General features: G+C 34.0%; 1 protein-coding gene across 1 annotated transcript in view; it reads left to right on the forward strand.

Moving 5' to 3' along the window:
* Positions 1–1217: 1217 nt before the first annotated feature.
* LOC149148925 (ABC transporter B family member 11-like) overlaps positions 1218–13086 on the forward strand; it is a 93554-nt gene continuing 81685 nt past the window's right edge. The window contains exon 1 of the mRNA XM_089442315.1: positions 1218–1508. Coding sequence (XP_089298441.1) covers positions 1218–1508 — 291 coding nt within the window. The remainder of the gene's footprint in view (positions 1509–13086) is intronic.

A 13086-nucleotide genomic window follows, 5' to 3' on the forward strand; every position in this document is an offset into this window, starting at 1 on the left:
AATATTGTCTAACTTGTGTCAATTCTAAAGCATGCACCCTCACATATTGAAAATTTCATTAACAAAACCCACTAACCTACCAGATAGCCTACAAGCCTAACTATACAAATATGCCACACATGTTGCCCATGCACATAGCACGCAAACCTAAAAATTCACCTAATACACACTAACAAACACATTATCTTAACCCACATAACTAAAGCTTACATATGACCTATGTAAATAACTTCCACATATAAATCCCACACCCAACCCATGAATTAAACCAGTAACCTAAGTTGCTAACATAATTCATTGACTTAAACTACCCAACAAACCTAAACCATAAACATAAACCATGCATATAACCTTCACACACAATCCACGTTCATAACTCCACATACATATCCTACGTAACTAGTCAACATGCTAACCCACCCACGTAATTAATAAACATAATAACATAAAGAATTAATCGATATACATAAAATGCTATATTTAGAAAGCAAAAGTTCTATAACAAGAAATGCAATCTAATAAGATCACAAAAAGTGCTATATTTAGAAAGCCAAACTTCTCTAACAAGAAATGCAATTTCTTAAGATCATATGCTGATTTAGTGACGCTCAACACTCCAACCATTAATATGATGCTTATAAATAGGAATGCATGCTTTCATCTCCAACCATTAATATGATGCTTATAAATAGGAATGCATGCTTTCATTTAAAAATGATTAAATGATTTGGATACACTCCACGTTCCAAGTTCCCTTAAAGTGTGACAGATTCTAATTTAAGATAGTTCTTCATTCCACGTTACAGGTTCGAAATAAAATAAAACTTCAACATTCATATTTACGTTATTTTCTGCTAACATTGAAACCCTAGGAAGAAAATCTTCAACATCCATATTTACGTTATTTTATGCTAACATTGAAACCCTAGGAAGAAAATCTACTTTTGTGGCACACAAGTTTTAGAATATTGTCAAAAAACTATTGCCCGAATAATCCGAGTTGAAGAACAATCGGAAAGGTAATTTGCAAGATTTTGCCCATCCGGAAGTCTTCTCAAATTTATGAAGGTGGCAATTGGATGCGGCCACCTTCATTCCAGTAGGCACCTGATCTCCATGGAAGGCACTGCAAAGGTGGAATTCCATTGTGCTTGATCATATTCAAATTTGATATAGTATCCTTGAACGTTGAGGCAGGCTCTGGCAGGAATCTCAAGATGGTTGCAGAGAAGAAGGCAGATGGAAAAAATAAGAGCGGAGAAGAAGAAACCAAGAAGGGTGTTCCTTTTTATAAATTATTTGTCTTTGCAGACACCCTTGATATCATATTGATGATTATTGGGACGATTGCATCTGTTGCTAATGGGCTTGCATTTCCAGTTATGACAATCTTGCTCGGACATCTTCTGAACGTATTCGGAAATAATATGGACATCCATCGATTCATAGAGTTCGATGCATTTGGGAAGAATGCAGATATGCATGCACTGCTACACGAAGTTTCTGAGGTAAAACTTATCTTCTTTTGATTTAAATGGAAAAGAAAAGAAAAGAGTTGTCTAAACGACCTGAGATTGTAAGTCATGTGGCTGAATAACATTAGATTACTTTACGGTAAATAATTTTGTTATTTTGATTAGAGTGTTGTGTTTGATTAAATATAGTTGTTTTTTCTTGTAGTTAGGTTGACTTGTTTCTTATTTAATCTTTTTCCAGACTTGTTTTTTTATCGTGTCTTGAAGATGAATTATACTTGTTGATTCGAAATGGAATTATACTTGTTGATTCGAAATGGATCGATCAAAATTTTTAATGATGGATCACATAAGTTTGAATTCGAATAAAATGTTAAAATTAATTTGATTGCACATTTTAAAATATTTTGAAAATTCAATCACATAGCTAATTTTATTTGATTCCACTGTTAGTTATCAAAATTTTCGAAATAATCTGAAATCTACAACCAATAAACAAATGCCCATGTTCGAAGGGTCAAAGTTATATGGATAGAATTCCAGTTCTAATTTAGAATTGAAAAAGAATAGTTCAATTCATGAACTTCAATTTTATTCTTCCTATATTGTTTGAAATGTAAATATTTTGTCATGATTTACATTGAAACCATACAAATGCCCATGTTCGAAGTGTCAAAGTTATATGGATAGAATTCCAGTTCTAATTTAGAATTGAAAAAAGAAATAGTTCAATTCATGACCTTCAATTAGAATTGAAAAAAGAAATAGTTCAATTCATGACCTTCAATTTTATTCTTCCTATATTGTTTGAAATGTAAATACTTTGTCATGATTTAAAATTGAAATAATGGTTTCAGTCATGACCAAAACCACAAGGTCAGATTCATGGCTTCAGATGTCAAATATGTGCTCAGGTACATAGCTTAAAAATAAGAAAATCAGCTCCACCTGTAATTCATAGCATCAAAATACCACTAAATATGTGACTATTTTTACTGAAAACGCTTTCTTCTCTTACACCACTAGTAAGATCAAAAAGTACCCACATGAAAAATGCAGACACGTTATTCATTAAAACCACCTTAGATTGAAACTTGCCACGTAATTGGCTATATAGACTCATACAACCAAATGGCAGTTCATTGTAACATTGGTCATTACTCTACGGCCACGTCACTACAACATAGAGCATGTGCTAACTCAAATTTATACATGTCAACAGTGTAATGACACATCACATATTTCCACTATAGCTCACCACCCCACCCTTTGGGAGACCCCACTGTCGCACCTCCAATTTCCACTGTCATACCTTCGTAACTTTGTCTTGTTAGAGTGTTTTGGATTTTAGTGTTCTATTCACAACCGTAATCTGTTTCCAAAGATTGCACTTTTTATGGCCAAAGGCCTGCAAACCCCTAGTCCCTTAAGATTTTGTTGGTATCTTTGTAGTCTTACAAATGCTTTTATGAATTTATATCATTATAAGAATGAAAAGGAAATATTTTTAACTTTTATGGAAAATTCTGAAATAAATTAGACTATTTTTTTCCTTCGTGTGATCAGGTGATAATTTAGGTATTTAGTATCAATTTTTTTTTAATAGGAATGGAAGTGAAAGAATAATTTTTTGTTTTTTATTTTTTTCACAATCTTCATTTCACCATATTACATTTTATATCATTTTTCATATTACATTTTATATCATTTTTTTTAAATATATGTAGCATTAACGAGAAGGTCCATATACTTGCATCCCAAAGCTTTATATTCTTAGAATTTCATAAAATGTGGTTGTTGGGCTTAACACCCTAACTTCCATCCTTTTGTGCCCCCACACATTGCATTACACATTACTTTTAACACAGATGTATCTGTGCTTTGTAGTTTATCTCATTATGTTGTCTACTAATTTTTCACATTTCTACATACTTATTTTTAATTACAAATGATTGTGTTTTTACGAGTCGATATACTATGGTAAATCTATGTAGTGAAATCGAATGAATTAAGTGTTTTCTATTACTATCTCAAAATAATAGATAATAAAGGTTTAATAGAGAATTCAAAATAAGTAAAATATAGTTTAAATAAAAGAAATAAAAATAAAAAATTTGGTTGTGTTTAATATAGAAATGTAAAAAAAAAAAATCATAGCATATTAAATAATTTCATTAAAAGGGCGAATAATTGTATTTAAATATATTTTAGAAGTCATCTACACTCCATATTTATATATTTTGAGGCATGCTTAATAAAATGAAGAGGAGTATCTTTACTTTTCTCTAAATAGGCAGATAATAGAGAAAAATACTGTATTCTTTTAACAAGGTGGGAAATATTGACCATGTCATAGGACACAGAGCACTAGGAGCTGAAGCATATTTATTACTTGAAGAATGTATTATTAGTAGAAGTCATATGATGGCACACCATAGGAAATGAGATGTGGAAAAAGGTAGTGATTGGAAAATATTTGGATCCTCTATTGGGAGAATGTTGGAATATTGTACCAAACAAGAAGATCGTTAATGTGTCTATCATTTGGAAAGCTCTAGTTCACTTATTTCCCTTGATTAGAAATCAATTTTCCATTAAGGTATAATACATATTAAAACAACTCAGAAACATATTGCAGTAAACATAGATACGAAACTAGAGAAAAATATAAGGCGGAAAAGGCTTCAGCCTCAGGTATTCTCTCTCACATTTTCATTCATTAAAATAATTGAATATAGTGTTACAAATAAATAGATGAGAGACAATGTTCTCAAGATAGTGCGTGCTATCTTAGACACCTTTGGTTGAGATAATTTCTCCTTTGGTTGAGATAATTTCTCACCAGACACACACCAATATAGGAGTTATCTAAACTAACTCCTATCTTAGAGGAACAACCCAAGAGTTAGGCACAAATTCCTAACTTGGAATATTTAATTTATTTATTTATTTTTTGATTTATTATTGTTTTGTGGGAGAGGCTAAAATTCCCCCCCTCAATGATAAATCCAAAATAAGAACGAGGAACCATCTTCCAAGTTCTCATGTTGATCCTAAAAAACATTGCCTGAAAAAAACCGCCAAATCTAGATGCTGAAGAAACTGCAATATGAAGAGAGTGAGTCAGCTGCATGACTGATTCATCTCAAAAGGACACTTGACAACTCCATCATGTGTCAAGCCACAAAAGGATTCAACTGTCCTTTGCTTGAAAATAGCATCCGGTGTCCACTGACACAATTTGATGAACGCCCACTGGCGTATTTGCTGATGATGATCGCCCATTGGCTGAAGATGTCGAAAAACAACTCAATGTTGCTTTTGCTATGATGAAAGCTGCTCACTGCTGCTTTGGCCGTCGATCACCCACTAGTGAATTTTCTGATGCTCACTGCTGATGAAAAAAGCCCACTGACTGATGAAGATGCCCACTGGCTTCGTTGATGTTGTCGAGACTTTCAGTCTGACAACCACTTGTCAATTTCATTGACATTTTCCCCCCTTTTTCAGCTGAAAGGAGAGACAATCTTCTCCAAAATATATTTGAACTCCCCCCCTTCAGGTGTAGGAGAGTTTCATTTTTGTACTCCCTCGTTCAATTGCATGAGAGTACCATCATCGTTTCACTGTTGGTTGCAGTATGTGTGATTGTAGTCAGTTATAGAACTGAGACAATCTTTTGACTGGGGATGACCATTCCCAAGGATTGATCCATTCATAATGTATCTTCAATCTGGTTGATTTTTGTTGGTTGCGACATTTTTCTGAGGAATGATTGGGCTTGCCACAATGGCAGCAAGGATGGAGATCAAAACACTGATCTTCCATATGACCGGTTCTTTCACAATGAGAACATTTCGGTTGGACATTAACTTTAGGTTGCGTGCAATTCTGTTTGTCTGCAATTTTCTCAGAACCTACTGAGGTGTGTTGTACAAGAAATCCTACACTGATGGACTTAATTGGCTTGGAATAATCTGGGATATGTAAGTTTGTGTCATCAGTGACATATCCTAAGCCTCGTCGATTCTTGTTATTTTGAATTTCTTCCCAGGACTTGATGATGGGTTTGGAAGAAATTTGAATTTGATCATGAACAACTTCGACACTTGAAGTTGTTTGGATGAGTGATTTGGAATCGACATCTTTATCTTCATCTCTATGGTTGAATGACCTGGAAGAAGCACTCTTTTTTTGCAGCTCATCTCTTTGTAGTTGCGACTCTAGTTGAAGAAACTCAATGGTTTCATGTGTTTGTTGTAGATGTCGTGAAATATCAGCAAGAGTTTCTTTGCTGATGTGCACCATGTCTTCATCACTGGAGATGATCAAACTATGAAGAATGTTTAACCACTGAATATGTTGCGCCATCTGAACTTGCTCACTTGAAATCAGGCTCTCCTGCTATGGGACTTTAATGGCATGCTCGCTTGATTTGTTGCTTATTGCACTTGTTGGGAACACTTGCTAGAGTTGTAGAACTTTCTTACTTAGACTTTGGAATTCATGCTCGCTTGATGACGATCGCGTTTGCGTGAATTCTCACTTGCCTTACTTGATGACTTTACGCTCACTTGAAGGAATAGCCACGCTCGCTTGATGTCGATCTCAACTTGTTGGTTTGGTTGCTTTGATGGTTGCTGTAATGAACTTCACTCTGGCTCGCTTGAAGGTTTGAAATTTGTATTGTTTTGGCACAAATTGCTTGAATGAATACTCACGCTCGCTTGTAGGAGATGTGAACTTGTTGTTTGTTTCATTTAGAGTTAAAAATTTGTGCATTCATTTGATTCTGCTTAAAGGAAGGGTGTTGAACACTGTCAAAAATGCACCTAAAAAACGCTTAATGATTTAATGACTTACTAAAATGAATTCAATTTGACTCAATTCAAGACTTGGGTGTCAGTTTCAACCGAGAATGCACCCTTACAATTCGATGCAATCTGATTTTGATTACAAGTGCAATCAAAATTATTGCACTTGTAATCAAACTCAAATTACATTGAATTGTAAGGGTGCATTCTCGGTTGAAACCAACACCCAAGTCTTGAATTGAGTCAAATTGAATTCATTGTAGTAAGTCATTAAATCATTAAGCATTTTTTAGGTGCATTTTCGACAGTGTTCGATATCCTTCCTTTAAGCAGAATCAAATGAATGCAAAAATTTTTAACTCTAAATGAAACAAACAACAAGTTCACATCTCTTGCAAGCGAGCGTGAGTATTCATTCAAGCAATTTGCGTCAAAACAGTACAAATTTCAAACCTTCAAGTGAACCAGAGTGAAGTTCATTACAACAACCATCAAAGCAACCAAACCAGCAAGTTGAGATCGACATCAAGCGAGCATGGCTATTCCTTCAAGTGAGCGTAAAGTCATCAAGTAAGGCAAGTGAGCATTCACGCAAACGTGATCGTCATCAAGTGAGCATGAATTCCAGAGTCTAAGTAAGAATGTTATACAACTCTAGCAAGTGTTCCCAACAAGTGCAATAAGCAGCAAATCAAGCGAGCATGCCATTCAAGTCCCATAGCAGGAGAGCCTGATTTCAAGTGAGCAAGTTCATATAGTTCAACATATTCAGTGGTTAAACATTCTTCATAGTTTGATCATCTCCAGTGATGAAGACATGGTGCACATCAGCAAAGAAACTCTTGCTGATATTTCACGGCATCTACAACAAACACATGAAACCATTGAGTTTCTTCAACTAGAGTCACAACTACAAAGAGATGAGCTGCAACAAAAGAGTGCTTCTTCCAAGTCATTCAACCACACAGATGAAGATAAAGATGTCGATTCTAAATCACTCATCCAAACAACTTCAAGTGTTGAAGTTGTTCATGATCAAATTCAAATTTCTTCCAAACCCATCATCAAGCCCTGGGAAGAAATTCAAAATAACAAGAATCGACGAGACTTAGGATATGTCAGTGATGACACCAACTTACATATCCCAGATTATTCCAAGCCAATTAAGTTCATCAGTGTAGGATTTCTTGCACAACACACCTCAGTAGGTTCTGAGAAAATTGCAGACAAACAGAATTGCACGCAACGTGAAGTTAATGTCCAACCGAAATGTTCTCATTGTGAAAGAACCAGTCATATGGAAGATCAGTGTTTTGATCTCCATCCTTGTCGCCATTGTGGCAAGCCCAATCATTCCTCAGAAAAATGTCGCAACCAACAAAAATCAGCCAGATTGAAGATACATTATTAATGGATCGATCCTTGGGAATGGTCATCCACAGTCAAAAGATTGTCTCAGATCTACAACCGACTACAATCACACATAGTGCAGCCAACAGTGAAACGATGATGGTACTCTCATGCAATTGAACGAGGGAGTACAACAATAAAAATCTCCTACACCTGAAGGGGGGGAGTTCAAATATATTTTGGAGAAGATTGTCTCTCCTTTCAGCTGACAAAGGGGGGAAAATGTTAATGAAATTAACAAGTGGTTGTCAGACTGAAAGTATCAACAACATCAACGAAGCAGCCAGTGGGCATCTTCACTAGCCAATGGGCATCCTCATCAGCCAGTGGGCTTTTTTCATCAGCAGTGAGCATCAGAAAATTCTCTAGTGGGCAATCGACGGCCAAAGCAGAAGTGAGCAGCTTTCATCATAGCGAAAGCAACATTGAGTTGTTTTTCGACATCTTCAGCCAATGGGCGATCATCATCAGCAAATATGCCAGTGGGCGTTCATCAAATTGTGTCAGTGGACACTGGATGCTGTTTTCAAGCAAAGGACAGTTGGATCCTTTCTCTTTGCGAAATATCATGTTGACAATTTCCAACAGCACGAACGTAGCACCATTGAATGTCTCTAACTTGCAAGCGAATTGATTTGCCACACTGCGATCCCAATCTTGCTCCAATCAAGCCATCAATTCCTCGCCAGGTTCTCCTCCGTTGCACACAGAACTTTTAACACTCAAGCTTTGTCACATGATTCCCACAATCATGAACTTTTCTCTGATACCACATAATACATATTAAAACAACTCAAAAACATATTGCAGTAAACATAGATACGAAACTAGAGAAAAATATAAGGCGGAAAAGGCTTCAGCCTCAGGTATTCTCTCTGACATTTTCATTCATTAAAAATAATTGAATATAGTGTTACAAATAAATAGATGAGAGATAGTGTTCTCAAGATAGTGTGTGCTATCTTAGAAACCTTTGGTTGAGATAATTTCTCACCAGACACACACCAATATAGGAGTTATCTAAACTAACTCCTATCTTAGAGGAACAACCCAAGAGTTAGGCACAAATTCCTAACTTGGAATATTTAATTTATTTATTTATTTTTGGATTTATTATTGTTTTGTGAGAGAGGCTAACAAGGTAAGAAATGATTAAAAGACTTGAGTTAATCGATATATGGATAGTTTGTTACAAATTGTATAGGATATTAGTTGGTTTTCTCAATGCACTCAGACCTTTAATATATATGCTACTTAATAAATGAAAAATGCTTAAACAATGATTCATTTTAGATTTAGGAATGACAATTATTTGATGATTTGGAGTTGGATGTTGAAAGTAGAGAGGAATGGGGAAGATTCATAAAAAAACCATCATTAAACTCCATTATTTAAAGAAAGTAATAAGACTCCTTTGCTTGGTGTACAAACGTAGCTAGAGGTGATTATATAATCAGGCTTAAACATAAAACAATATGTTTGTCAGAAGAATAAGTTTTAAATAACATGATGGTGAAAGAAAGCATGAATGAGCAAAGCTCCATTAAAGGTGTGAATGTTTATGATGATTAGGTTTATCTTATAAGATTCATACTATAGAGTTTCTTATAACTATTTGCAAATGGCCCCATTTTAATTACTTGTGTAGGAACAACGATGACATATTTATAAAAATCAATTCCTAGTTAATAGAAGAACTGCATGTTTGCATAATTTGAACTGCCTTGCATAGGATTTTAATAGAATTTGTTTGTGAAATAAAACATAATTGAATGTGGAATAATGGCTACAAAAGTGATTTGGTAAAATAAAGCTTGATACAACTTTAAAAATGTCAACAGATAAGGATGAATAATCATCAATGTGTTTTACTTTCCATTTCCAATAATTTTAACAGATGAATCGAAAGATTCCAAAAATTTCTTGGGATTATTTATGGTTTTATGATAACTAAAATATATTTTTTTGAGAAATATAAAAAGAAATACCATTGTGGAAAGTAAATAGGTAGAATTAAAATTTGGAAAAAAAAAAAAGTAATTGTGAGCAACCCTATATTGGTATTCAATATTAAGTGAAATATTCACTTACCTCTTCAAAGGGGTTACATCTAAAGATGTCCAGATATAATAATATTTACTTGAAAATTGATTACATAACTTCTATTACTAGTGGACCTTCATTAATGAGGTCTCAATGATTTTGACCTTCTTTTGTGATTACACTTATATTTATTGATTTTACACTCTACTAATTTGTGGATCCATTTTAATAATAATGTCCATAATACATTAAGTACAATATTACCCTAAGGTGGGATTGTAACATGCCTTACCCATTACAAATTAGCGTTATCCTTAATGCTAGAGATGGAAAAATTTGTATATAATCACTACTACTTCTTGTAGCATCTTCAATCTACGTATCCTTCCAATGTATCAAGAACTCCTAGATAATGCATTGGGAAATACGATGTTCACTATTTTCCAAAATGGCCTCAAGCTACAAATAAATGAAAACATTCTTGTCTAATTTAAGAAAGAGAGTTTGAAATCTACAATTAGAGCCACCACTTTTTTGAGTTGGGACACATTAACGACTAGGTGGAGCTTAGAAGTGCTACTTAAAGAGCCAATTTGTAAACCATATGCCATATATATTTGAGTATAGTATGTGATCCATAAACTTAGGGCCCAAATTTTGGTAGATTTTATCCTTGAGTTTTTTTCTTTTTTCTTATAGGTTTAGAGACACATGAACACTTGATTTCCTTATTCAATTCGAGAAATATTTATCAATTTGTTGCTTCACGTAGCTTTTTTCATGGCAACAAACTATTGTTAATAGTTTAAGAATATCAGCACGGGATATCACAATTTTGTGCATATCCTAAGCTTTAGAAAAGTATAATGATTTCAATACCAATGCCCAAGGTTATTATCCATAGGTTTTATCAGGTGGTGTCATTTTAGTAGCACCATGATAGGTGGTCTTCTACCACCATTTGACTAAGGTAACCATTGGACCCATTAACTTACTGATCCTTGGAAAAACGAGATAAAGGATCTCCCAAAAAAAATTTAGCAAGTTTGTTTTAGCGATTTATTTAGAGTTGATATGTTGTGCTAAGATTAAATTAGGAACCTTGAAACTAAAACACCTCTTATTAGAAATTTCTTGTGAAGGTGATTTCACTATTAGTCATAATTTATTTACACATGATATGGCATTTAAAATTATTTCCCATGAATATTTGTTCTATTTGGAGGCTTTGGATTGGTTTTGTAAGGAATATAAGTGATCGTAATTGAGAAAGGTGATCAATGGCTACAATGATCATATATTTTTTCCCTGATTTTAATAACCCCAATATGAAATCCACAATAATGTTAGTTCATATAGTGGTTGCACTAGAGAGAGGTTGTAATGCTCTTGGAGGCTTCACTAATCCCTCCTTCATTCATTGTCAATTTCACATTGAACCACAAAGGTGTATATGCCCTTCTTCATGCTTTGCTAAGAGAATGAATACATAGTTCCTTCATAATTTTTATGAAAACAAAAATGGCCCATTATGGAAGCGAATTGCATTTTAGATAACATGTTGTACTTGAATTATCATTCTCATGCCAACTAAAGGATACCCTCTATAGTGGAGCTCATCATTATTTTAATAGTAAATATGTGCATGTGAGTAGACATATAATTGGTGGATCATGTACATAATATTGACATCCATGGCATACTCTTGATGTACCATCTACAACCAACCACCATCATACTTCACACATAGAGCACTAACCACCACATTCTTTTTTCACTTCTTGTAGATAATCTCATAGTCATAGACTAAAAATTTAGTAACCTATTTTTATTACACTAGGGAGGACAACCTCTATTCTAAGAAAATTCTCATCTTATGATGGTATTATTTAATTTTGAAATGGATCCCAATCAATTAATGGCACCATATATCACTTATGTGAAGAATACCATGTAGTTCATTCTTATAGGTGAATTTTCCCAAGTCCGTATCATATAGTAGCATATTGTTGAAGGCTAATATGTATCCCATTTACTGTTTAAATTAACACTAGTGCAATTCCTTTTTGCAAAGGATAACACCCCAAGAGAAAGGTAGGATTTAATTCAAGAAAGGTGGACTCCCCATCAGGTAATGACACTACATACCAATTGCATGAAGAATACCAAGTAGTTCCTTCTTATAAGTGAATTTTTCCAAGTTCCTTTCACATAATAGCATACGGTTGAAGGTTAATATGTAACCCTTTTGCATTAACACTAGTCCAATTACTTTTTGCAAAGGATCATGACCCAAGAGAAAAGTATGATTGATTTCAATAAAGGTGAATACTAGGATAGTAGACATAACTCTTTTAAAGCCTAAAAAAACACATTTGATAAGCTCATTCCAACTAAAGGAATTATTTGTAAGCATGGAAATGAGGGGGGTTGTAATTAAAATTTTGTAAAATAACTTCCAATAGTAGCCTATGATGCATGTAATTCCCCCAAATTTATTGGGTTTATTAGGTTTTTTCCAATTTGTCATTTCCTTAATTTTATTAGCATTAACCATCACACTCTTCCCACTAAGTATATTTTCTTTGAAGAATTGTTAGTAGCTATGGAAGAGTTGTATGGCCTAACCAATATGTGCCACTTAAGTCTTATTGTATACAAATATTTCATCGTAGGAGATTAGTAGAAAATGGCTTGGAAAGGGTACTATTATTTTGTTGACGAGGTTTCAAAAAGTGAAATGTACAATGGAAGAGCCATAAGGCATCATCAAAAACTTGTAATGAGATTATTGATTATCGAAAGAAATATTTCGCATATATGTTCCTTTATTCAAATATCATGATAATTTGATTAAAAAGTATTTTTCTGAAGCATTAAGTAACACATATCTCATCTAGGAGATTGTTAAATACTAGAATGGGAATTTTATATTATATAGTCAAGTTTTCAAGAGCTTGAAAGTCGATAAACATGCACTAAGTTCCTTCATTTTTTATAGCCATGAAAATTAGAGAAGAGTAAGGAGTTTGTACTAGGATGTCTGGCACCCACCAAATAGATCTATCATTTTTTTTGGCTAAAACACAGCCAAGTTGGCCAACACCATGATCTTTCACCACTCAACCATGGCTCAATACAATTGAGAATACCCAAGCCTTTTAATAGCTTCAAATACATGTAATATCATGATTCATCAATACTAGGTGCCCAAAACCACAACTATTAACCATGACTGCTTAGAGAAAATAACTCCACTACCAGGTCAAGTTTATCTAACAATCCCCTCTTTAAGCTTCACTTTCTATTTTCCTTGGCCAAATCTAGCCAAATTGGCCAAGTGA

Source organism: Pinus tabuliformis, chromosome 9, assembly GCF_031772625.1.
Source record: "Pinus tabuliformis cultivar Carrire ecotype Pingquan chromosome 9, CPIR1, whole genome shotgun sequence".
In the NCBI taxonomy this organism is placed as follows: Eukaryota; Viridiplantae; Streptophyta; class Pinopsida; order Pinales; family Pinaceae; genus Pinus; species Pinus tabuliformis.